Source organism: Macaca nemestrina, chromosome 5 (assembly GCF_043159975.1).
Source record: "Macaca nemestrina isolate mMacNem1 chromosome 5, mMacNem.hap1, whole genome shotgun sequence".
Lineage (NCBI taxonomy): Eukaryota > Metazoa > Chordata > Mammalia > Primates > Cercopithecidae > Macaca > Macaca nemestrina.
In genome coordinates this window covers 181,974,367-182,001,661 of record NC_092129.1, presented here as the reverse complement: position 1 = coordinate 182,001,661, position 27,295 = coordinate 181,974,367, and the positions used below count along the sequence as shown (strand labels likewise).

At 44.2% G+C, this 27,295-nt stretch overlaps 1 protein-coding gene and 1 long non-coding RNA gene across 7 annotated transcripts in view; both read right to left on the bottom strand.

Moving 5' to 3' along the window:
• LOC105487304 (uncharacterized) overlaps positions 1 to 25,084 on the bottom strand; it is a 93,320-nt gene extending 68,236 nt beyond the window's left edge. For 3 of the 4 annotated variants that reach the window (XR_011624130.1, XR_011624133.1, XR_011624132.1), the window contains exon 1: positions 1,120 to 25,084. This is a non-coding gene — a long non-coding RNA (uncharacterized lncRNA). The remainder of the gene's footprint in view (positions 1 to 1,119) is intronic. The other variant, XR_011624131.1, reaches the window with a different exon arrangement.
• The window catches only part of LOC105487306 (GDP-mannose 4,6-dehydratase), a 635,071-nt gene extending 609,309 nt beyond the window's left edge, over positions 1 to 25,762 (bottom strand). The window contains exon 1 of one of the 3 annotated variants that reach the window (XM_011750748.3): positions 25,478 to 25,762. In XM_011750748.3, coding sequence (XP_011749050.1) covers positions 25,478 to 25,579 — 102 coding nt within the window. In that variant the 5' untranslated portion in view covers positions 25,580 to 25,762. Of the gene's footprint in view, positions 1 to 25,091; positions 25,314 to 25,477 lie in introns of those variants that run through there. The other 2 variants (XM_071097732.1, XM_071097733.1) reach the window with 2 other exon arrangements.
• Positions 25,763 to 27,295: the final 1,533 nt, after the last annotated feature.

Below are 27,295 nucleotides of genomic sequence, written 5' to 3'. Positions count from 1 at the left end.
TGTCAGTTTATAAAATCAAAGACTCGTAAGACAAACATCGTGGCTAATGAGGCAGATGACTCTGGAGGAAACATCTTTAAAAGCCATCCAGCAGAACGCCTCCTTATCCCTAGAGGACTCAGTTTCCCGGTCTTTCAATGCTTCTGAGGTTTCTTTTAACCCCCCAAAAATAAGATACAGTAATCTTTTAATCAAAACAAGGCATCACAGATGGAGACTGAAAGCCTGATGCTGTTTGCTGCTGCTGTGATTTACCAGCTGGTACAGGTGTCTGGTGATGCTCCTGTGCTGCTTATTCACCCTGACACTTGTTTTCTCGCTGTAATAATGGTATGTCGTATTTTTTACTGTTACGTGCTTTCATGTAAATAGGTGTAAGACAATAATTGCTTATATGCAGCATATAAATTCAGCCTCAGGAAGGATGGGGATGCCAGACAACTACAGACTGTCCACATGGGTGGCTCCGATAGAGTCACCTTCGCTTTCTGACAGTTCGATGTACACAAACTTTGCTACACACACAAAATTACTTAACGTATTGTATAAAATTACCTTCAGGCTATGTGTTTAAGGTATATGTGAAAACAAATAAATTTCATGTTTAAACTTGGGTCCCACCCCCAAGATTTGTATACACATTTTTCTACGTATATGAAAATATTTCAAAATCTGGAAAAAAAAAAAATCTGAAACACTTACGCTCCCAAACACTTCAGATAAGGGATATTCAACCTGTACTTGTATGTCCTGTTTGATAAAGGTAATAAAGCTGTGACCTTCTAAGAAAGGATGTACAAGCCCAGGCACAGTGGCTCACACCTGGAATCCGAGCATTTGGGGGAGGTCAATGTGGGAAGATCACTTGAGATTAGGAGTTCACAACCAGCTTGGGGAATATAGTGAGACCCCACCTATACAGAAATTTTTTTAATTAGCCAGACGTGGTAGTGTACACCTATAGTCCCAGCTACTCAGGAGACTCAGGTGGGAAGATCACTTGAACCTAACAGTTTCAGGTCACAGTGAGCCACTCTACTCCAGCCTAGGCAACAGAGTAAGAAGAAAGACCCAATCTCAAACAAACAAAAAAACACAAAATTGTGGCTCAAAGATTACCTCTAGGCTTTATTCCTGGCTTCACGTAGAATTCTAGTTCTCACTTGTAATGTCATGATTTATCCATCTGTTTTGAATTCAATTGCATTTTATTATTTTAATCAGCCTCCCTTAAACACAACATTACATTATTTAAAGTAGTGTCATCTAAAATGTTCTGTTAACAAAGGGATCTTAGCGAATTTTGCAACATGAGTAAAAGAATTAATGAGAATGTCGTATTCAGCTTATAGCAGTCCCAAACAAAAACAAAACAAACAACAACAACAAAAAAGAAAATACTTTCAGAGTGTGCCATGGAGTATAAAAGAATAAAAAGAAGTCAGTCTGTGGCCACTGCCCATGGGGACAACAGGAAACTTGGTGCTGCCCCTTTAAGAAGCAGCCAGGTCAGTGGGAAGAAAAAGAGAAAATGAAAGTCAAAGGGCCGTAAAGAAACAGGTTTTCTTAAATAGGAAATACGAAAATTAAACAGTAATTCTACCTAAATTATTCTCCAAGATAACGAAAAGCAACAGACAATGTTTCAGTCCAGGCTCCCTTGCATGGAGGTGATTAGCTGGAAGCGTCCAGTATGCTGAAGTCTGAGAAGTGACAGCTTTTGCATACTGTCACCAAATTACGATGCAAATTCTATGGAAATCATTAGACCAGCACTCACTGTAAGAAGGAAGATCTGGGATTGACTTTTGGAGCTTCTCAGAGGTTTACTCCGACCCTGTCTTTAACCTTACTGCAGAGCTGCTTTCCCTAGGCGTCTAAGATGCTCTCCTGGGGATTACAGACCACGCCCTGGTGCAGCGAATGGGATTCCCCCAATTCAAAATGGCTCCGAAACTCCTGCTCTCTCCCTCAACTGCTTCCATTCTCCCTGCTGATCTCAGACCCTTTGGCCCAAAGGTCTCCATTCATTCAGTGCCTCATTACACAGTTATTGGGTACTCATCAGGTGCTGAAGCACTGGTGAATGTAAACAATAGAAGCCTGGTCCTGCAGGCATACTGATTCTGTTAGGGAAGACAGGCAATTTAAGAATACTCACAGCCAGGGGGAATACTGTAATCGAAGTAGTTACCAGCCAATTAGGAACAGAAAAGGAACGCTGTACTACCAAATGCTGTGCTGCTTGAGAAGGTCAGGGCTGGCTGAGAGGGGAGCACAGGATGAGCAGTGGGTCTCCAGGTGGTCAGTAGGCACCACAGTAGGTGTGGGGGAAATATGGACAGATACAAACACGAGCAAAATTGAGAAAGACAGTGAGGCGGTTAATTCTGTGTGTTAACTAGGATATGCCAACCAGACTTGGTCAAACACCTGCCTAGATGTTGCTCTGACGGTTATTTTTTAGATGTGATTAACAGTTAAATCAGTACACTGAGCAAAGCAGATAACTCCCTATAACGTGAGTGGTCTTCATCCACTCAAAGACATTACCCAGAAGGAACAACTAATTCTGCCTCCAGGCAGCCTAGATGTTGGACTGGAGCTGAAACACCAACTCTTTCCCGTGTCTCTAGCTTGCCAGCCCACCCTGCAAATCTCAGACTTGCCAGCCCCCACAATCACATGAACCAATTCCTTCAAAATCAATCAATCAATCAATATCTCTCTCTCCATATATATATACTCCAATGGTTCTGTTACTCCAGAGAACCATGACTAATGTGGATATGGTGAATTCAAGAAACTATCAGTTTTATAAAACACATATACACAAGCTGGGGTGCATGTGGTGCAAAGGCAGGAAAGTGCTAGTCACAAAGGCACTGAGACACTGGGGAAGTTACACTCACCCCAGGGCAAGAGACAGCCACCAACAGTTTGAACTGAGGCGAGATCATCTGACAGGATCAGATGGCCACTCCAGCTAAAACTCACCAGCAGCAAACGAATGGAAGAGAGAGAGACTGGAAGCAGAAGATCAGGTACGAGGTTACTACAACAGCCCAGGCAGGACAAGGTAACTGATGTGGGCAGGGAAAGAACCAGAGATGACACCGCTACCAAAGTTATGTCAGTAGGATAAAATCAACAGGACCTGCTGGTGGAGGAGTGAGGGGGAAGGAGGAAGATAGGATGACTCCAAGATTTCTGACTTTGGCTCCCAAATGGATTGTGGTCCTGCTTTGAACTAGGATGGGGAAAAACACAGAGATGATAGAAGGGAGGGGCATGTGGAGTAGGAGATGTCTATGAAATACCTACATGGAAATGTTGAGGCATTTGGAATTCAGGGTCTGGAACACAGGAAACAAATCTGGACTGGAGCCAATGCTTTGGGAATCACAAGGGCAGAGTGGCTGCAGCTATGGACATAGCAAGTGAACAAAGTAGAAGAGAGCCAGGAATGGTATGTTAAGACACACTAACCGGCAAGGGTGGGCGGAACAAAGCACTGACAGAGAGGTACAAGGAAGACCAGCAGAGGAGGGAAAATCAAGAGGAAAAGTAACAGTGATAACACATGCCAACAAAGCAAGTAAGTCAAGGACTGAAGTTACAGAGTTTAGCCATGAAAGATAATTTAGATGATCTTACATAACAACGGTTTAGGGTATGATGGGAAAAGTAACCAAATATAATGAGTTGAACAGTCCCTAAGAGATAAGAAAATGGACACAGTGACTGAAGCCACTGGGTTGTGAAACAAAGGCTAGGGGAATAATGAGAAGGATACTGACAGCCTGTTGTGGAACCCAAGAAATTGTCCACACTTATTAACACAGGTGTTGGGTTACTGCACTTCATCTTTAATTCAGCCCTGTTGCAGGGATCCCTAATGCAGAACACTGACCACAGGGCCACAGTGACTTCTAGACATTAGACTCAGACAACTTGGCATTTTCAGTTGGGTGATGATGTTGGAAACTGTTTACAATTTGCAACCTAATTGCTTCCCAAATAAAAGATCTCAATGATGCTTCTCATAGGAGGAATACATTTATTCCAAAGAGTGCACTAAGTAGTTTTTAACTATTTTACATATAATTTTATAGTTATAGGAGCAAAGATCAGTGATCAGAAATATTTTGTGTACAAGTTTGGTATTATGTCTCAGACAGAGAAAAAAAATCGTAAGTATAGCATTTGTTAATGAACACCAAGTACCTTCATAAAACATGTTTATTTGAACTTGCAAATAAGAGTTAGTTGTTTACTCTTACCGAAATTATAGCATGTCTTCAGGAAAGGAATTCTAGGCCAAAGCAGACTAATGTTCAGGACAGCCAAGAATAAAATATTAATGAATATTTATCAATATTATGTGCCAGACACTGTGTCCTTTAACCTCTACCTATGGCTAGTATCATCATCCTCACTTTACAAAAGAGAAAACTGAGGCACAGAGAGGTTGAATAATTACTTGAAAGTCACAGAACTGAGAACTAGCAGAGAGGAGATTTGAATGCACGTGCATCCGCACAATTTCAGACACTACCTGAGATTAACAGTAAGCCTTGGCCAGGCATGGTGGCTCACGCCTGTAATCTCATCACTTTGGGAAGCTGAGGTGGGTGGATTGCTTGGGCCCAGGAGTTCAAGAGCAGCCTGGGCAACATGGCCAAACCTCGTTTCTATAAAAAATGCAAAAAAAATTAGCTGGGCATGGTAGTGCACAACTGTGGTCCCAGCTACTCGGAAGGCTGAGGTGGAAGGACTGCCTGAGCTGGGGAAGTCAAGGCTGCTGTGAGCCAAGACTGCACCATCACACTCTATCCTGAGTAACCAAGAAAGACCCTGTCTCAATAAATAAGCAAACAAATAAATAAGCCTTTAGCCTATGATCTTATTAAAGACAGAGGTGCCCCCTAACTTGTACTTTAACGTGCTGTCTTGATCCCTGCAACAAAGCTGAACTAAAGATGAAGTGCAAAACCAAACAGCCCCTAACTTACACTTTCTCCTGCTCCTATGCCACAGCTCTCTTCCACAAGTTCATTCTGACAGGTCCTCGGCTGTTCTATGCAAATGACGAGTCATTTGCCAACTCTTACATTTTCCGGCTTGCATCCGGATCAGTGTATTTGCTGTAAAACAACCAACACGGATGATCAATATTACAGCACAAAGGAAGTAAAAAGCACTTGTGACTATCCAGTAAGCTAGGGTTCAGAAAAGAATGATTGTAAAATCCTAACATACAGTAGAATAAGGAAATGTTTCAAGGGGTTTGTCAGAAAAGTGCCAGCTTCCATCTGGACCACAATCTACAAACACCATTAATGCTCCTATCAGAACTCTTTAAATAAGATTCCACTGTTTGTTCTCTGAAATCTCCTGGGACACAGTGACTACCTAGCAGGTAATCAGACCTTGGCCACAGGAGAGCCAAGGACTGCCATTCTCACTTCCTGGCAGGTGAACTCTGCTCCCATTCCAACCCCTGAAAGCCTAACCTAAGACGAGAAAAAAAAAAAAAAAGAGGGGAATAGAAAAGAAAAAACTGTGAAAAGAAAGAAACGAAGGAGAGGGAGAAAACAAAGAGGAGGGAGAAAGGAAACAAATAATTATGCTAGGGGTAGGTTCCGATAGACCAACACTGAGCCAGGCCATGCCAGTTTTCACCCTCTTCTGGACACTCACCAACAACATACTTTATTTTTGTCAGAACTGCCCTTGGGTGAGGCATCCTGATTCCTGGGTAAAAATAACACGAAACCCGTTAAGTTAGAGCCTTTTCTATAGTAAAGACCCAGAATGCAGTTCACTAATTTTGAAAAAATTTGTCGGAGCTGTAGGAGACCTGTGAGATCATGATTGCTGTTTGTATCCAAGAGTTAGATTCTGCCTGTGGTAACTGTCCATGAGGGTAACATTCCAACTAAATTTTCGCATTACTGTGTGCTACAATTTTTTAATCCAGTTAATAAAGTGTTTTCACAGAGTATATCATTAACAAAAGTTAATCGATAAATAAACCAGAGCAATAGTCCCAACAAAAAAGATATCACAACCCTCCTATCAGAATATGCAGAAATGGAATATGAATATCTGGAAATGCAAACTTCAGTAAACATCACAGGAATTTTTTTAAGTGTTTGCATATAACATGTCAAAAACTAATGAACTCTGATTCTACCAGCACTCACTCTCTTAAATTATATCACTCAAAATAATATGAAACTACTAAAAACACCTAACATGTGAACTAAAATATACATGCAAATGTCTATGACAATCATAATAGGAGGTGCTAAGCTGGTTAACTAACAATATCTCTTGAGGCTGGGATTTTTCCTCACCCTAGAACCCCAGATGCATTCATTCCTGTAGTTCCTTGTACTCCAAAAGAATCATCCAGGAATTATTCCAGATCCAGTTTAAGTTCCATACCCAATTCTAGACGAGTAACATTTGCTGAAAAGCAGTGAAGTCAATCAGTAACAAGTTAGTCAAAACAATGAAGAAAAGATAATGCAGGCAGTAATTACTTCTGAGTGATGTGATTACAGGTGTTAGGTTTTTTTCCCCCTGAAACTTTATATCCTCCCATACTTCCGTACTGAACATTATTTTTACTGTACAGTACTGAACATTATTTTTACTATTCTGAATAACTGTTAAGGAAAAAAGTTTATGAAATATATATTTCCATATATATGTCATATATACATATAAAATGTTTCAAGTCACTACCACAGTCACCATAAATGAGTGGTTCTCAACCCCAATCTCACTTTTCAAACACCTCAGAATGTTTTTAAAAACAATCAGATCCAAGTCCTGCCCTAAGCCCACTGAAATGCAGAGAAGAGCCAAGAATTATTCAACGTGCCCAAGTAATTCTATTGTACCATCACCATCAGAACTATGCTTTATGGATGCTTCAACTACAAATGGCAACTTTCTTATCTTTGGAGAGGACTGAATCAAAGGTCAGAATATCAACAAAAAAGCAAAGTATTCTTTTGGAACAAGCTCCAAATCTAGAGAAACAGTTGATTCTAGTGAGAGTTTCAGTAATTCCTAGAGAGTGACTGTGGAAAGGCAAGCACAGCAGGAGACACCTGAGACTGCACTGGACGCAGGGAGAGGTGCCAGCTGTGGCTGAAACTATAGGACGGAGCGGAAAGGCCAGAGCTGGTTTCCCTGGGATTCCAGAACAGAGGCTGTGACACACAGGGGTCCGAATGGCAGCTGAATCTCAGTGGCCATGAGAGCAAGGCAACGACAGGGCCAGCTGCCCAAGGTCGATAAAAGTGCAGCTGCCCAGCACTCCCCTTGCTGTCCACACACAGGCTCTCCTACCTGCTTCCATCTTCAGTTCTGCAGCATTTCCAGGGAACATGGGTAGTTAACACACAACCATGCTCAATGAGAGCCAACCTGTGGCTGTGCGGCCCTTTCTCAGAACGTGGCCCAGGCCTGTGCGGGGTCTACACAGTGAAGTACGAGGGAAAAGGAAGGCAAGCAGCTTCTTACACCTCCCTCTCAGTGCTGAACCTGGACAAAATGTACCCCTCTTAACACCTTTAGGAACTTTTCCTTGAGAAACAAAAATGGCAGACACCTGTCTGAGTGTGCTTGGTTCCTCTTCGATATAAAGTGCAAGCCTGTGTCAACTTCTGGGTCACTCAGGATTAAATGTTTATGACATCCCACCACTGATCTAAAAGGATTCATTCACAGAGGAAAATGAAGACTGAAAAGCCAACACCAACACCACCCTTCTATGCTTCTCACCACCCTTCTGTGCTTCTCACCACCCTTCTGTGCTTCTCACCACCCTCTGTGCTTCTCACCACCCTCTGTGCTTCTCACCACCCTCTGTGCTTCTCACCACCCTTCTGTGCTTCTCACCACCCTTCTGTGCTTCTCAGCACTTCTGGGCCTTCACATCCTCCTTTTCCTCCCCCACCTTTATAAGTGCTCCCCTTTTCTTCAGTGTACACTCCAAACCCTCTCATCCCACCTTAAGTGATCTGCCTTGAGCTGAGCCCATTTTTTAAAACAGGTAAAACTGCTTTTAAGAGAAAGAAACATTTCTGCCACGCAGAGTACAATGAAGAAAGCAGCCCTTCCCCATCCGCAGGGCAGTCACGCCTCCTCCACCTAAGCTTGGTGAGCTCTGGAACTGGTGGTACGAACTGATCCAAAGGGTGTGCTTTAACAAATCCTTCCAAAGAAAACTTGGAAATCAGCTATTTAAACTTGGAGCCCTTTTCTCTGTAGGAAGGGCATTGACTTGAACACAAATTTAGTTCTTGAACCATAATGTGCAGTGTTAAAAGTCACCCTGAATAACGCATTAGCTGCATGGAATGGCTTTCTCAGTTCAACTGTGTAGTGTTGTAAAGTTCCCTTTTTTCCCCTGGAATTAGCCCCAATATCCCCTGTTGACAGTTTCAACAAGTGGAGTCCAGGTATGACATCTGAGAAGCGAGTAAAATAAGGCTCCAATAGACAATGGGGCAATACAAGTGGCCAGGCAGCCAGGCTCTGGGCAGCAACCACAACAGAGGCTGGCTCCTGGAGGCAAAACTACGACTGATGTGATAAAGTGGGGAAAGGGAAGGGGAAGAAGACAGGAAAAGCAAGAGTCCCTGAAGCAAACTTTTAGTGATGGGGTTCTCCTGTGCTCCACTTTTCCCCAGTGCTTCAGCGCAGACGGGGTGTCCAGACGTAGGACACTGCCTGCATCCAGTCTGGTACACAAGAAAAACCAAAGTGATCCTCCAGGATAACAATGTTCCCATTTCCAGAACATCATTATGCAAGGCACCTTCTTTCATCCTAGTACAGATAAGCGTGGTTCAGAAAGACTCAGAAGTTTGCCCATGGGCTGTGCATGGTGATTCATGCCTGTAATCCCAGCACTTTGGGAGGCCAAGATAGGAGAATCACTTGAGCCCAGGAGTTCAAGACCAGCCTGGGCAACACAGAGAGATCCTGTCTCTAAAAAAAAAAAATACGAAAATGAGTCAGGTGTGGTGGCGCACACCTGTGATCCCAGCTACTCAGAAGGCTGGGGTGGGAAGATTAGTTGAGCCCAGCATGTCCAGGCTGCGTTAAGCAAAGATCATGCCACTGCACTCCAGCCTGGGTGAGAGGAAGACAAAAAAAAAGTAAATTTCCTTGTGACGCCCAGTGAGTATTGAGGTCAGGAATCAAACTCATGTTCATCTTTCTCTCCTCTCCCTTTACAGATTTATCTTAATTCCAAGGCCAGAATTCAGGTACCAGAAATGGGTACTTTGCCCAGATCATTCCTGACAAAAATGTTTGCCTATTAACATAATCTTATTACAACTAAAGAGAAAACAAAACCTGTTGAGCTATAAGATAAATTAATCTTTCAAAGCATTATTTGGTTGCTCTACCTGAAGAATACTAAATTGTAACCCAGTCATCCAGCATGAGCCTCTACTTTGTAAACCTCGAAGGCTTATTCCTGCCTAGAGCCCCAGGGAAGCAGCTTCTGCCTCCACATTCCAAGCTGCTAGGGAAACAACAATGCTGCCTTTTTTTTTTTTTTTTTTTTTGAAACAGAGTCTCGCTCTGCCGCCCAGGCTGGAGTGCGGTGGCCGGATCTCAGCTCACTGCAAGCTCCGCCTCCCGGGTTTACGCCATTCTCCTGCCTCAGCCTCCCGAGTAGCTGGCACTACAGGCGCCGCCACCTCGCCCGGCTAGTTTTTTTGTATTTTTTAGTAGAGACGGGGTTTCACCGTGTTAGCCAGGATGGTCTCGATCTCCTGACCTCATGATCCGCCCGTCTCGGCCTCCCAAAGTGCTGGGATTACAGGCGTGAGCCACCGCGCCCAGCCAATGCTGCCTCTTCCACTACTGGCATTTCGAGACTCCTCTGAAGACCCGTCTCCAGAGTCCACAGTTGACTTCCTCCTCAGAGTCCTGCCACAGGATTAATTCCTGGAATCTTTCCCAAATCCAAATGTTAAGCATTATCTACATAAATTTTGACTTAGGAAAACTAAAAATCTAGACGCTTTTATTATCTACGTATATTTACATCTATTTTCTGAAATGTACATTTAAAGAGAAGAAAAACCACAGTCCATAAAGGTTAAGTGATCTCCATTCTTCAAAGATCTAAGCAGTAATCTCAGGTTTCCTGGACCCATCCCTAAGTCCTCCACTAACAGCGATGTCCCATATAGAGAATCTGCTAAGATTTCTAGTTGTGCTCCCAATTATTTCCCTGGTCTATATAAAATACTTCCTTGTTTTTAGCAACTAAAATCAAATTTCCCATAGTAACAATCTGGCAATAGTATAAACTTTTGGTAACGCTTAAATAGGTTAAAAACTGTATGTTCAAACATCAGTAAATATTAAAAGACAACTCAATGGAAAGAAAATACTATATAAATTTAAATAATTTGAACTTGCTAAATTAGTCAAAATAGCAAAATTGATAAGGGATAAAATAAAAAACCACTGTTGTCCACAAAAAAGCTGAAAGGAAAAAAAGAGGGACTTCAATACTTGGTCAACTCTTCCTATTTCTCCTTTTCAAGGTTTATACTGAAATGTAGAAACGCAAAACTTTACAAAAATCTATGTATTATTACTTCCCCTCAAAAACAACCCCCAAAACCTTCACTTAATGCATTTAGCATTCTCTTCCCCCTGTACCTCCCCCTAATACCCAGGGTTGACCAACTCACAAAGCCAGCAGGATGCCTAAGTCAACATTATAAGGACAGGGGGACTAGAAAGAGTGCCTGGTCAAAACAAGAAGATCTGTCACCACCCAGAAGCTCCCCAAAACTTGATTTCAGTTTCAAGTTCCCAAGTTAAACCTGAAACAACACAATAATGATTTGAATATTCCTTCCAAGCACACTCAGAGACTAGGGAGAGCTGCAGAAACAGAGCTGTAAGGATTCCGTAGGGATCTTGACGCCTAGGTTCTGCTAGTATATTCTTTGGTGAGGTATGAAAAGTGCCTAAGGGCCAGGAACAGTGGCTCACACCTGTTATCTCAGCAGTTTAGGAGGCCCGAGGTGGGCAGATGGCTTGAGCTCACAAGTTTGAGACCAGCCTGGGCAACACGGCAAAACCCCATCTCTACAAAAAGAAAAATAGAAAAAGTAGCCAGATATGGTAGAGCCCACCCAAAGTCCCAGGAACTCACGGGGCTGAGGTGCGAGGATGGCTTGAGCCCAGGAGGCGGAGGCTGCAGTGAGCTGAGATGGCTCCACTGCTTTTCAGCCTGGGCAAAAGAGCCAGACCTTGTCTCAAAAAAAAAAAAAAAAAAAAAAAAAGCCTAAGGAATTTGCCCAGCATGCCAAAGGAAGCGGTTAAAAATGAAATCTGAAACAACCAACAAACGAATGCTTACCAAGCACCTTTTATGGTGCTCAACATCAAATGGGTACCAGGAAGGATGAAGTACTATAAAGTAACTCCAAATTCTTTCAGACAGCCCTGGTTTCCAACATTCAGTTGCACTCTAGATCATTTATATATGAGATAATGTGTGTCCTACCTTGGAGTCAAGAAAAAAAAAATGGTCACCACAGTTTGAAGACATGATCCCTATCCCCAAGAAGTTCATATTTCGGTTCTGAGCAAATGAAATCAGATAAATGAAATTGTTTTTCATCTCAGAATCTGAACAAATGAAATTGGACAAATGAAATTTGTTTAATAGTATTCAACAGGTGGTTCCCAAATGTACTCTATGGACTAATGCCAATCCATGACACATTTTTAACCCGTTCTTCAGCAAAATGAAAAAAACAGAAATGAGAAAAAGTAGTTCACATAGCCAAAAGTATGTAATTTGGTGAGTGTTCTTTATTCTGGGAGCATGTTCTTCTTACATTTTGGTGTGTAAAACTTTTTTTTTTTAATTACTGTGACAGCAGATAGCAATTTGTTATTCCTAAGATTTTTACTTTCAAAATAACCTAGCCACCATATAACAATCTCAAGTTTTTACCAGTCTATGTAAAATCCAAAACTCCATGAGCTACTGACATTCAGGATTTTTACTCATTCATTCTCCTAGACCCCAAAACGGGGTACAACAGGAAACACCTTACCCTCAATTCCTGATGCCACTTTTGAAACGTCAAACCGTAACAATCTTTGTTTCTCAGCACTTACCGCCCATGAAATTTACTTACACTCTAATCAAAATCACCACCTCACTGGTGTGATCAACCACTCACATCCACTTCCATGTTTCTTAGAGGACTTCAAAACTGGTTTCTCATCTCTCTGTCCACCATCATACACATCATCACTTTCTATCACTGTTCAGGTGGGAAGCCACAGAAACCAATCTGCAGCTAATTGAATCAGAAATCTATGAAAGCTACAGTGCAGACTGAAGAAGATGACTGAGAGGCTTCATAACAAGGAACAGCACCCAAAATCACACTGCGGGACAGCTCCCGGAGAACAGAACTGCAGCGACAGAGACGGCACTGCTGCAGCTGCAGCACCAGCGCCAGTGCCAGTGCAGGACTGGATGCTCATGCCCGTCTCAGGCCTCCAGATGCCCGAGACCTTCTCCCCTTCAGCTTCTTCCATAACCACACTACTCCTTTCCTCCATCGGCTTCTCCTCTGACTGCACAGAAGCCCATTTCCCTCCATCATGAAAAAAAACCTTTCCCAGATCTAAGCAAGAGGGAAAAACATGCAAGACAGAATGTAAATTTGTGCTGCCAGGGGCTGGGAAAGGAGGGGATGGGGAGTGACTGATCATGGGAATGGGCTTTCCTTTTTAAAGGGAGTGATGAAAAAGTATTCGGGAACGATAGCGGTAAAGACGGCACAACCTTGTAAATGTACTAAATGTAAAGACGGCACAACCTTGTAAATCTACTAAATGTCAGTAATGATAAATTGTATGTTATGTGTTACCACCAAAACAACAAAAACGTCTCTGGCCTCCCTCAGATTCCACGACATTACTCAGTACTTTTGTTCTCTCTCTTCTCCCCTCCCTCCCTAGCTTCCTTCTCTTCCAAACCTGAAATGCAAACATTTTCCTCCTTCTCACTCTCATCTTTCTGTCTCCATATTCTCTCATTTGGAGATATCACCTATGACCAGTAGCAATTCCACTATCCACCCTAAGGAAGAGAGCTCTACAGCAAATCTTCGAAAACTCCTTCAGTGAAGAGCCAGATAGTAAACATTTCAGGCTTTCAAAGCCACACAGTCTCTGTTGCAGCTATTTAACTCTATGTGGAAGCAGCCAGAAACAATAAGTAAACAGATGTTCTTTGCTCTAACAAACCTTTATTTACAAAAACAGGGCCAGCTGTGGTAGCTCACGCCTGTAATCCCAACACTTTGAGAGGCCAAGGTGGGCAGATCAGGCAGATCACTTGAGGTCAGGAGTTCTAGACCAGCATGGCCAACATGGAGAAACCCCAATTCTACTAAAAATACAAAAATTAGCCAGGCGTGGTGGCAGGCGCCTATAGTCCCAGCTAACCAGGAGGCTGAGGGATGAGAATCTCGTGAACCCGGGGCAAGGCAGAAGTTACAGTGGGCAGAGATCGCACCACTGCACTCCAACCTGGGCAACAGATGGAGACTCCGTCTCGAAAAACAAAAACAAAAACAAAAACAGGAGGCAGGTGGACTTGATCCAGGGGAAAGTTTGTCGATACTGCTCTAAAGTATGATACACTGCACATCTACATTCCCATTACTTCTTATATGCAGTAGATTTCCTCCAGGATTTCTGAGGAGGTATGAACTCCCGATGTCATTCAACAAATATCTATTGAGAGCCCACCATATTCCAGACACTGCACTAGGGATACAGCAGTAAAATACAGTCTTGTCTTCACGGATTTACACAAACTGAATGTCAATGGGACCAACCATAAAAATAAACACAACAAACAAAACAAAAACCCTTACTTCTCCTGACTTCCCCAATCCAACAATCCAATCAGTAGCTAAGTCCTTTTATTCTCCTCTCACAGCTTTCTTATTCCTTCCTATCCATCATATATGAGGCTTCACCAAGAACAAGCATTCCTTGTGTACAAAAAGCAGACTCTCTTAAATAAAATATGCAGATTTCTAGATATTTCAATGATAACATCAAAACTCATGAAAATCAAAACAAGATCCTACTGGGAGGCTGAGGCGGGCGGATCACCTGAGACCAGGAGTTCGAGACCAGCCTGGCCAACATGGTGAAACCCCGTCTCTACTAAAACTACAAAAAATTACCTGGGCATAGTAGCGGGCGCCTGTAATCCCAGCTACTCAGGAGGCTAAAGCAGGAGAATCACTTGAACCCGGTAGGCAGAGGCTGCAGTGAGCTGAGATCACACCACTGCACTCCAGCCTGGGCAAGAGCGCAACTCCATATCAAAAAAAAAAAAAAAAAGAAAAAGAAAAGATCCTAGCAAACTTGTAAGAAGATTTGAAACGACATACATTTCCTGATCTCGAGGGCAGGCCCTACTAGCATATGGTAGACACTAGAGAAACATACTCAAAAATGATAGAAGTAATCTCTAAATGAAGGTATGAGAGTTTACATCAGGTACAATTATAAAGCAAAAAAAGAGAAAGCACTGAAACTAATGCAAGAAGTTTACAGTCACTCAGTGAGTAAATTAAAAACAAGTGATGACCTGTAATCCCAGCACTTTGGGAAGCCAAGGCAGACAGATCACCTGAGGTCTGGAGTTCCAGACCGGCCTGACCAACATGGAGAAACCCCGTCTCTACCAAAAACACAAAATTAGCCTGGCGTGGTGGCGCATGCCTGTAATCCCAGCTACTCTGGAGGCTGAGGCAGGAGAATCGCTTGAACCCAGGAGGCGGAGGTTGCTGTGAGCCGAGATCGCACCATCGCACTCCAGCCTGGGCAACAAGAGCGAAACTCCGTCTCAAAAAAAAAAAAGGTGCTGATATGTGTACTATACAAAGGGACCAGATAAGGAAGGGAAGGTTTCAGCCAATGGAGTTAGAATCATCCCCTTAGAGGTGATGAGGAAGCAGGCATATTCTTCTTCAGGGCTGGAAAAATGTCCTTCTGAGCTAGAGTTCTTCAGGCCAACTGAGACTAATCTATCAGATTAAACTTACTAAAAGTTTCAACAAAGCCAAACCTACTGTACTTCCCAGGCCTATACATACAGGGAAATATAAAATGCCTCCCCCAGGGACAATGCCCATTCATTCCATACTAAGCACCCAAATTCAGGTCTTATCATTCTGTTCTTCAAGCAAAAAGAAAACAAATGCAAAGCTGGAGCTCCCCATAGACTGCACGGAGAAATAAGAGGAAAACTGGGGCCAGGCACAGTGGCTCAAACCTGTAATACTAGCACTTGGAGAGGCTGAGATGGTAGAATTGCTTGAGCCTAGGAGTTTGAAACCAGCCTGAGCAGCACGGCAAGACCCCGCCTTAACAACAATAAAAAAACACACACACAAAAATTAGCCAGGTGTAGTGGTGCCCATCTGTTATCCCAGCTTCTCAGGAGGCTGAGGCCAAAAGATCACTTGAGCACACGAGGTTGAGGCTCCAGTGATCTGTGTTTGCACCTCTGCACTCCAGCCTGGGCAAGACCCTGTCTCAAAGAAAAAAAGAGGAAAACTGGTCTGTGTTGTCAATCTGGTAAGTTTCAGGAACAAGACAAACAAACAGTGTTGGGAGCCAGTTCTCCATGGGTCTTTCCACTTTCTGCATGTCTTATGAGCAGGTTGCACTGACAGCTTTTATTGGCTACTATCTTTCCTGTACAGGACATCTGTAGATAGTATTTTAAGATAGCAATAGTGTTTCTCTCTGGAGCAGAAGGAAGATTTGTTTGCTATGGAGAATAATAAAAATAATGTCTCCCTCAAAGCAAAAGTTGGGTAGGTTTATTAGTTCCCTTATTAAAAATTGGGGTTTCCCAGTCTCAGATTTCCTCAACCGTGGTACATACCCACTGCATGGACAACATCCACCTAGACCCACCCAGCCACCGTGTTGCCCACATGGTCTTTGGGGGGCAAGAAAATACTATAAAAACAAAGCTGTCACAAACACGAAGTTCATACTGCCTGCTGACCCAGGAGTGCTGTGTCTTCTGCCATCATCCATGGAATTTTAGGAAGCTAATTTGTTAGCCTGCAAGTAAGGTAAAATCTCAGGCCTCCCACAACTCTTGACAAACAGGGTTTCCACTGTCTTTCTCCTTGACTGGGTTTACTCCAACAGGCGTATATGCCACACTTGCATTTTGACCTGCAGGTCTCTTGCAACAAAGCTTCCATTTTGAAGGATTCCACTCTAAACTGCAATAAATATGTTTATCAATATTGATCACCAAAAAATACTACTAGTCTGCACATACCTGCAAAATTCCAATTCATCATTTTTACAGATGTAAAAATATAGTTTGAATAAAGCAACATTAAAAATCTAACTTCTTTTGTGAAAAGGTATAGAAATACAGCACCCTTCTAAGAAACATAGAAAAATCATGTTTTGATTTTAAAAGATTTCTAAAAGTGCCAATTAGAGGCTTTTTCACTCAGCATTAAGGAACACATTTCTGTTAAACATGATCAAGCAATTCATTTCACATTATAATCAAACCCAGTGCTCAAGCATAACATATATATAATACAACCAAGCTTTGGTGGTTCATTTTCCTAAGTGTAATTAGTCGGTATAAAGAAATACTTTCTATAAATCCCTAGTAAATACCTTTATTTTTTCACTCTTAAGTTTAAAAGAACTTAGCATGAAGATCTGAGAAAGGATTCCCCTAAAATCACATGTGGTAAATTGTTTAAAAGGCACAGCATGAAGAGTCTGAAACAAATGAGGTAAATACCCTTCAGCCAAGAACATCACTGCATATAAAATCATCTAACCTCAAGTCTATGTCACTCAGTTTTACATAAGTAAATGCCAAAATAATATCCTGGAAAGCTGAGTCATTTCAATGAGTAAATTTATATAAACAATTGGGTTACCACTTATGGTAAGTCACAAGATTTTGGCAGGAAAATTGCTTATTGGCTTGCCAAAGACTACGTTTGGCACACTGGTGCCCCACTGCCAAGAACATTACTGATAATCAGCCTTCTATCCTATAGGATTACCTTTCAGACATGTTTTACTCATTCATTTCCTATGTATTAAGCTTATATAGGAATGGTTAGTGCAACTGAGCACCTTACTTCTGGAAGTGCGGGATTCCCAAAATTCCTCAAGAAAGGAAGAAAAGCATGAGAAATTGTAAATTGGAAGTATCTCTTTTTTTGGTTTTTTTTTTGAGACAAAGTCTAGCTCTGTCACCCAGGCTGGAGTACAGTGGTACAATCTCGGCTCACTGCAAGCTCTGCCTCCCAGGTTCAAGAGATTCTCCCACCTCAGCATCCCAAGTACCTGAGATTTCAGGCACCCACCACCATGCCCGGCTAATTTTTGTATTTTTAGTAGAGATGGGGTTTCTCCACATTGGCCAAGGTGGTCTTGAACTCCCGGCCTCAGGTGATCTGCCCACCTCGGCCTCCCAAAGTGTTGGGATTACAAGCATGAGCCACCGCGCCCCACCTGGAAGTATCTTTAACAAGGTTTTGGCATTAGGAAATGCAAACAATCAACAAATAAATAAAGGAGAAAGGAAGGAGAAAACTGAAGTATACTAAGAATAGCCTGGTAAACTGAAGGGAAAGTGTTCGTTTTCTTGCCTTGTAAATGAGAGCTACAGAAAGTTCTGGGAGACAGGGAAGAAGACTGGCTAAAGGTACAGCACAGCAGCATGGCCACCTTTAGGACTTGCCCACTCCACAGCAGCCACCTCTGACCACATTGCCCAAGTCATTTTTAAGACAAAGAAGCCAGGTGCAGTGGCTCACACCTGTATCATCAGCACTTGGGAGACCAAGGCCAGATGATCGCTTGGGGCCAGGAGTTCAAGACTAGCCTGGTCAGCTGGTGAGATCCTGTCTCTACAAAAAAAAAAAAAAAAAAATTAGTAAAAAATTAGCCAGGCTTGGTGGCACAAGCCTGTAGTCCCAGCTACCAGGGAGGCTGAGGCGGGAGGATCACCTGAGTCCAGGAGTTTAGGGCTGCAGTGAGCTATGATTGCACCACTGCACTTCGAACTCCAGAGGAACAAAATAATTCACTGTCTTCCCCAAGAAAACTGATTTTCCTGCCCAGTGACTGCATTTCTGGCCATAGTATTACCATCCAACCTGTCGCCAAAATATGTTTGCATCCTTGATCTCATTATCCTTATATTACAGGAGCTGGTACTTCTGCTTCCATCCTTTTACTATTCTCATTCATCCTACATACCCCTAACTGCATTCCCAAGCACTTCTCCATCCTTCCCTCATTCCTTCCATTGTGAGAACTTATACACACTAAATAAGAATTATCACTTCATAAACAATATATGCCAGGAACAGTGCTAGGCCTTATTATAATATGATCATCATTTTTAATCCACACATAAATTTGTGATGTGGGCATAATTAACTCCATTTTTCTACCCAAGAAAAACCCAAGAATTTAAAACTCCTTCCTCTATCCTAATTTCCCTGCTTTGATCATTACGCATTACATGCATGTACCAAAATATCACACATACCCCGCAAATATGTACAATTATTATGTACCAGTTAAAAAAAAAAAATCGTTCCTCACCAAAAAGTCACTTCATTCATTTGATATGTCCTACAAAGATGGACAGCTCTGATTTTTCACTCTATCCTTACAAATTCTGACAACATACAACTCATATGAATTTCTTCTTAGTTTACAAACTTAATTTCAAATTCAGTAAAATTAATAGTTCACTGGTTTCATTTTTAAAAAATTATCCCGGCCAGGCATGGTGGTTCACGCCTATAATCCCAGCATTTTGGGAGGCCGAGGTGGGTGGATGACTTGAGGCCAAGAGTTCAAGACCAGCCTGGTCAACATGGTGAAAACCCAACTCTACTAAAAATATAAAAATTAGCTGGGCATGGTAGCGCACGCCTGTAATCCCAGCTACCCAGGACGCTGAGGCACAAGAATCACTTGAACCCGGCACATGGAGGTTGCAGTGAGTGAGATCGTACCACCATTGCACTCCAGCCTAGGCAACAGAGTAAGACTCTGTCTCAAAAAAAAAAAAAAAAAAAAAAAAAAAAAAAAATCCAGATGGTTTTATGTCTAAAACTGCAATTACATTACTGCACTGCTTAAATATAAAGATAGTTGTATAATTTCTCTATAGTACACATAATCAATCATAAGTCAGCATGTAATCCAAACAAGACACTACTATAGACTAGGAACACACCTTAGATCCCTAAGAATAACCAGGTAACCCTTTCACTTGACAAGTTAAGAAAAACCTCTAAAAATGTAAGGCTATACAATTAATTGGTATCAAAACCCAACCTCTGATTCCCAGTCCAGAGCTCTTTCAATTAATCACATGTAACAGTCTTCGATTAAGCAGGGCAGTACTCAAGACAACTCTCTCACCTCCAATAATGCCAGACTATTTTTTTCTTTCTTTTTTTTTTTTTTTTTGAGATAGTCTTGCTCTGTCGCCCAGGCTGGAGTGCAGTGGCAGGATCTCAGCTCACTGCAAGCTCTGCCTCCCGGGTTCACGCCATTCTCCTGCCTCAGCCTCCCAAGTAGATGGGACTACAGGCACCCGCCCCCACACCTGGCTAATTTTTTGTACTTTTAGTAGAGACGGGGTTTCACCATGTTAGCCAGGATGGTATCAATCTCCTGACCTCGTGATCGGGAGATTTGGGAGGCCCGCCTCGGCCTCCCAAAGTGCTGGCACCACAGGCGTGAGCCACCACGCCCAGCCCAATAATGCCAAACCTTTTATCCCAGGACTGCAAATCCCAGCAAGGAAGATTTAGAGTGGAAGTCACTGCCTACAATCCTCTTATATGAGAAGATAAGACCAGCTCCCAGATCTGCTTTGCACAGTCTTGAAAGACTCACTAAACATTAAATCTGTTGGCCTCCCAGTACCTTATAGCCTTGTGGTTGATTCCAAATACTACAGAACTTTCTGCTTGTAGATAATAGATTCCCCATGCAAAGCAAGGCTAAATAGTAATACCTCCCACTTTTTCCTGAAAGTCAAGAAATGTTTCATTATTCTGTTAACACTGTGGAGCGAAGGTCTATTCCAGTAACGAGGCAAAGGCCACTACTATGTGCAGATTTACTTCCTATTTGATAAGAATTACTCTTCCAACCTGGCAGAAAAGATAAGTGACTTACCCAAAGCCACTGCAGTTCAGAAAGGGCTAAGCAGTAATTCAAACACCTGTTATCCCAGCTACTCGGGAGGCTAAGGCACGAGAATCACTTGAACCTGGAAGGTAGAGGATGCAGTAAACAGAGATTGCACCACTGTGCTCCAACCTGGACAACAGAGTAAGACTCTGTCTCCAAAAAAAACAAAAAACAAAAAAAGGCCAGGCACAGTGGCTCATATAATCCCAGCACTTTGGGAGGCCGAGGCGGGCGGATCACGAGATCAAGAGATCGAGAGCATCCTGGCTAACATGGTGAAACCCCGTCTCTACTAAAAAATACCAAAAATTAGCCAAGCGAGGTGGCGGGCGCCTGTAGTCCCAGCTACTCAGGAGGCTGAGGCAGGAGAATGGCGTGAACCCTGGAGGAGGAGCTTGCAGTGAGCCGAGATCGCGCCACTGCACTCCAGCCTGGGACACAGAGCGAGACTCCGTCTCAAAAAAAAAAAAAAAGGAAACCACCTCATAGAAGCTCTCTGTTGCTTCCACAAATATACTTTGAACAAAATTTAATGCACTTCGAAAAGTACCTGTCACAAACTAAATGCTCAATACACGTTAATTATTTTAATCTACCTTAATTATTCACTATCGCCGTCATCATAACACTAGACTATCGATGTCGTTGAGGAAGGTGGTAATTCAGTCTGCTGCATGTGCTGGTCAAAGTGCATTACTTGTAATTACTTGTAGAACTGGTAGAGAAGAGGGAAACAGATCAGAAAAATTTCTCAAATCTACAACCTGGACATGTGGTAGTGACATTTTTCAGGAAAGAAATCCAGTGGTGCTGGAGAGCAATCACTTGCTAAAGAGGTTAGCATGGATAAAAGGGAGCCAGGTGCTAATAGTCAGAACAATGGGAAAAGACCCTGAAGGCATCTCAGACATAATTGAGGCTGCCTCTCCCATCAGAGGCCCAGAGACCTAGGAGGACAGCATGGTTTGGGGAGACAGGCCCAGGGCACAGCTGGCCTGGAACACCTCAAGGAGTCCTGAAACGTCCTGCATGCTGCTCCAACACCCAGCTGCTGCAGTCACAGAATGTCTACCTAATGACTGTACAACCATTGTATCTTGGAAAAAAAAATTCGTTTTCGGTTTTACAGGCTCATAGCTCAAAGGAACTTGCTTTGATTCTCAGACTTTGAACCTCGAAGTTGATGCTGGAACAAGTTAAGAATTTTAGGGACTACTGGAATTGTATTTTGCATGTGAGAAGAATGACTGTCTTTTGCATGTGAGAAGGATGAGAGCTGGGTGGTCAGGGGTGGAATGCCATGGTTTGGATGTCTGACCCCTCCAAATCTCACGCTGAAATTTAATCCCCAATGTTGGAGGTGGGGACTAATAGGAGGTGTTTTTTTCATGGAAGCAGATCCCTCATGAAGCCTTGGTGCCATCCTCACAGTAATGAGTGACTCCTCCCTCTACTAGTTCCCACTAGAGCTGGTTGCTAAAAAGAGCCTGGCACGCCACAGCCCACCCCACCTCTTGCTTCCTCTCTCACCATGTAATCTCTGCATACACCAGCTCCATGAGTGGAAGCCTAAATCTTTCAGCAGAAGCAGATGCTGGTGCCATGCTTCTTGTACAGCCTTCAGAACCATGAGCCAAATAAACCTCTTTTCTTTATAAATTACCCAGCCTCAGGTATTCCTTTATAGCAACACAAACGGATGAAGACAACTTTCATATCTTTATATCTGTAGCAGCATCTGTAACAAGCCTTGGACACAGCAGACATGCAGTGAAGATACGTTCTGCTAACGGAAAAAGTAAGTCAACATTTTTGAAACCCCACTAGACGAAGGCATGTGGGAGGCAATAGGCTGCAAATGAGATTTCTATCTTAAAGTAGTTTATAATCTCAAGACCAAAGATATGTAAATTACTTATACAATCAACAGGGACTGCATACATGTAAATACAAAGGAAGTTCCTGGAATGGTTGCATTTGTCAGGATTAGGCTGAGAACACTGAGGCTCAAGTTAAAAGGAGTAAGAATTGTGAGGCCATTCAGCCACAAATAATTACTCCAAAGAGGTACAAAGCAACAGTATTCAAAGAATAGCAAGAACATCTCCAAGAGTGCAGTAAAGAACAGCATCATTAGCCAATGGGGGTGAGCTTTTAAGAGTGGCTGGCAGAGGGCCTGGAGACAGCAATGCAAAGCCAGCGCCTGAGCTTCTTTAAAGCCTATTTAGTAAGGTTCCCACTTTGGGAAGGAGTGTGTCAAGAATAGATGGGAGGGGAAGGCTAGAATAAGAAGCCTGACAATACATACTAGAGATACACAGCAGACAGGACACCCTGGCTGTCCGCACCATTCTCAAGCGGGAATTTGGGACAACTCATTTAAGAGCCCATCTTGGCACAAATGCCATGATAGCCCTGAGTGCCAGAGCAGCGGCACTTGAATCTGAAACCTCTTCTTAGAGTAAGACTATTTATTTCTCTCTGTCTCATAAGGCTTACCACAGTCTATACAGCAAAATGACTTAGAGCAACTGCTGAGATCTGGGTTCAGATCTCAGTTCTGACACTCATTAGATGTACGACCTCAGGGAACATACTTAACCTTACTTAGCCAGGAATAAAATGGGAATAATTATTATACCTGCCCCTTAGGTAGGGATATACAAAATGCTTAGCAGAGTGAATAGCCCAGTAAGTTCTCAGTCAGTATTATTAAGAAAACGTACAATAAGGTATGGATTTTCAGACCCCTTGCATTAACACCACAGTGCTCCAGAGATCCTTGATACTCAAGTTGGGAGTCACTGTCCTGGAATACAAATAAAAAACATAGAAGAGCAGTCCATTCCCTCTGCAAGTGTTTATGTGGTAGCTACAGAATTCAGCACTACGCTAGGGGTACATACGCCAGTGCAACACCAAATGAGGTGACAATGCAGAGGGCAAATGCTGTAGGGAAGAAAAAAACACTGGGGCAGAGATTCACACCAGCCTGAAAGCCACGCAGGTGTTTTAAGTTGGAAATGAAATGAGGAACCAAAAAATTCTGGTCAGGGAGTGGTCTGCTGAGTGTGGTGCTTCAGGTAGACTCACATGACAGGCTGCAGGACAAACTAGAGTGGGGGTCCACCTCCACACCTTCCTGGCCACTCAGTTCCATCCAAATGACTGCTCTTAAAAGTCAAAATCAGGTTCCATTTCTAATCTGCACTGATTCATACTGCTGGTCACGTAAATTGGTATAGGCCACACCAACACAGCACATTAACATCTTAACTAATTTCCTGACAATACTAAAAATCAAATCTCTACTTTCCAGAGATTATATAAACTTGGTAAACATTTGAGCTTCAGGTCCAGTCTGACAAAACGGAATAAAAAGGGATTCATCTGCAGAAAGGTCCCAGCATTAGAAAACAAAGAGAAGGGGGAGGACAGTATGTAGGCCCTGACCTTTCTTACTGCCTCAATTCAAGTATTCAATTTCTCAACCTCAGATCCTTGCCCTCTTCCTCAAACTCAGATCCACCTCTTACTAGTTTTCAAACTCTTGTCTATTATGATTACCTTAAGCAAAGCAAGATGCATGAATAACCAGCAGTAAATCAGGTATTCAATAGTTGAAATTGTGTAATATTCTGTGACTGTGCATCTGGCCAATTTCAACTTCTCCTTCTCTCTAATTTTTTGTTTCTTTTTTTGAGGCAGGATCTCACTCTCTTGCCCCAGACTGGAGTACAGTGGTGCCATCACTGCTCACTGCAGCCTCAAACTCCTGGACTCAAGTGATCCTCCTGCTTCGGCCTCCCAGTAGCTAGCACTACAAATGAGCACCAACATGCCTGCCTAATTTTTTTTTTTTTTTTTTTTTTGTAGCGATAAGGTCTCAATATGTTGCCCAAGCTGGTCTCAAACTCCTGGCCTCACCTCAAGCAATCCTCCCGCCTCTGCCTACCGAAGTGCTGAGATTTCAGTTATGAACCGCTGCCTCCTGCCCACTTAGCCTTTTCTAACACTAGAGAACTTTCAGAGTGGTTTCAATACCAACTGGACACTTCCCAGCGATTTAACCTCAGGCCAATCAAACTCCCATGCCTCCGTTTCCACAGAGAGATAATAAAAGTACCTCCTCAAAGAGTTTGTTATGAGAACTAAATGAGTTAGTATTAGTCAAGCGACTGGAACTAATAGACACAATATGTATTAGCCATTTTCATCTTTATTTGTGTTATATGGCCACCACCCAGAGATACCCAAGAGCACATATATCACATTCTTTCTACAGCAATATGTGGGCATGACTACTTCATGACCACTGAATCTCAAACAGCACAGCTTTTAATAAAGCACAGTGGTCGGATCCTACCTATTGCAACACCTCTGAGACGACTCTCACAAACCAGCCATGCCTAGCCTGAGACATTCCGAAGACCTCCTCCTGATGACCTTACTCGAGGAACTTATTCCTCTGGAAATGGAACCTAGCCTCACTTTTGGACCAGTGTGTCTCAGATACACGTCCAAACGTGTGAACCTGAATCCCAGAAGTTGGTGTGATTTTTAAAAGTTTTTCAAGTTCTTTTTCCTAAACATGTCCTAGTGGGTGACTCCACAGCATCACTTTCTTTCACGTTCTCTTTTCTATCTGGAAAGCCGGTGATAGGGGACGAAACCAGCAAAGCACCCTTTTTCCTGCTTCCCAAACATTAGCAGGTAAGCGCCCCGTGAGCCGAGATACATCAAGAGGACCTCACCCGCAAGTTCATCGATCACCAGTTCTTTTCCCCTCCCGGCACCAGCAGCTGCGAAGCACGAAATGGGCTTGGAGGAAGAGACGCTGCGGTCACCTGAGGGGCAGGTGCGAGCGGCCGGTCCTGCCCGGGTGTGAGGGCGACATCCCGCGCGGCACACACGCTCACAGCCCCCAGAGGAAGACCAGAGGCACTCGATGCATCCAGCACACCCCACACACGACACACTCACGGCACCGCACCTTCCGTCCCACCTCCCGGCAGCAGACCCCTTCCGGGACACCGAGACGGCTGTTCCTGGAGACGCCGCAGCCCGCGAGGAGCGGCGCGCAGGGAGAGCACGCGTGCCCAGGCGGCCTCGGCCGGCGCGCCCCCGCCCCCACACTCACCTGGCCCGTGATGCCGGTGATGAGCGCCACGTTCCTGGGCTTGCCCATCTCGCCGTCCCCGGAGCCCCGGGCGCTGGAGCAGCGTGCCGGTGCGTGTGCCATGTCCCGCGGCGGGCGTGCGGTCGGCGGCAGGGCGGAGCGCGGCAGAGGGCAGGCGCGGCGCCGGCAGGAACGCGGGTGTGTGCGGCGCGAAGCGCCTCTCCAGGCTGCGGGCGGGGAGGGAGAGCGCACCGCGCGACCGGCCGCCACAGTCTGACAGGGGCGCACGGGAGGCCGCGCGGGGAGGGCCGGGGGCGGGCCGAGCCGGCCGAGGCGGGCCCGACGGCCAAGCAGCGGGGCTGCGGCCTCACTGGCGCCGCGTCATTCGCGTCAACCGGCGACGCTGGGGCAGGCCCCGCCCCTCCGCTGACGGCCGCCGCGCGGGGCGGGGCCTGCCGCCGCCGCCGCCTGAGGGAAGAGGAAGAAGGCAGCGGCTTCGCGTCCCGCCTCTCGCCTGGCTGGCCATGGGCGGCCTGGACGCGGTTCCCTTGTCCTCCCCGGCGGCCTCTCGAATCTCCCAGGAATCCTAATGTCACCCGAGGATGCTGGGAGGAACGCTGAGCCGACCTCTCCATTGGGCTAAAGGTCTGAATTTGCAAACCCTGGGGTCCCAGGGCCGGGACCATCGACTTTGATGACTCCTGGAAACCTGTCGCAGCGCCTTTGGGAAGCCTGGTTTATGGTACCTGAAGGGCGCTGGCGTTACAAGGCCCCGAAACGGGGGTTGCAGTTGTGGGGGTGACTAACGAGGCTGGCTCTTGCTCTTCTGGCGTTCCCTGAGGTCGGAACCAGGAACGAGGTTCCAAATAGCTGAATTCAACGTGTTCTGTTCTGGGGACTGGCAGTGCACAAGCAAGTCGCTGGCCCCGCCCGTATGCAGCATAAGGAAATGTTGAAAAGACTGCCCGGGTCAATAAACCTGGACGTGGCAAATTTCAAAGAAAGTAATTCAAACACAGGTGGGGTCCTGGCTTATATCTATTGGATTTGGCTGCCATTTGGCAGCTGCTCGTTGGACAGGGAGAGACGAGGAGGTGACTCAGAGCCTGGAGGACAGCAGGTGTGTGTGCCTAAGCAGTTGGCTGCAATCCAGGGCACAGCCGGAAACTTCCCGGTCTCCGTTGCTCTGCTTCTCTGTCCTTACTCCTCCCCCTAATCGATAACCTCAGATCATCGTTTCAAATCAGAGTTACTAGGGCTGTGCCCATTATAACATGCAAGAGTATGTATAGCAGACCTGGAACCCCAAAATCAGAAAAGCTTAGGATTAATTTAAAACCTCCCTCTCCCGCTCCGCGAAGTCCGTTAGGAATATTTCTTAGCTTTGTAGATAGACGGTCTGGTTTCACACCCGGCCTCTCTGCGTTCTATGAGGAGAATGGCTGAACAAACATCTGGTGCGCCAGTAGGATGCTGCCTCTGAGTGATGAAGGGACCCTGAAGCTGAGGAAAGGGAACGCTTCCATTGAGAGGAACATGCTATAAGCTAGAAATGTCTGTGAAATATACAGCAATATGCTACAACTATATTCGTTTTCATGTAAATAGGCTTTAAATTAATGCATGAACAAATTATTTAACATTTTCCTGAAAAAATCACTAAGCGGCCGGGCGCGGTGGCTCACACCTGTAATCCCAGCATTTTGGGAGGCCGAGGCGGGTGGATCACGAGATGAGGAGTTCGAGACCAGCCTGACTAACATAATGAAACCCCGTCCCTACTAAAAATACAAAAATTAGCTGGGCCTGGTGATGCGTGCCTGTATTCCCAGTTACTCA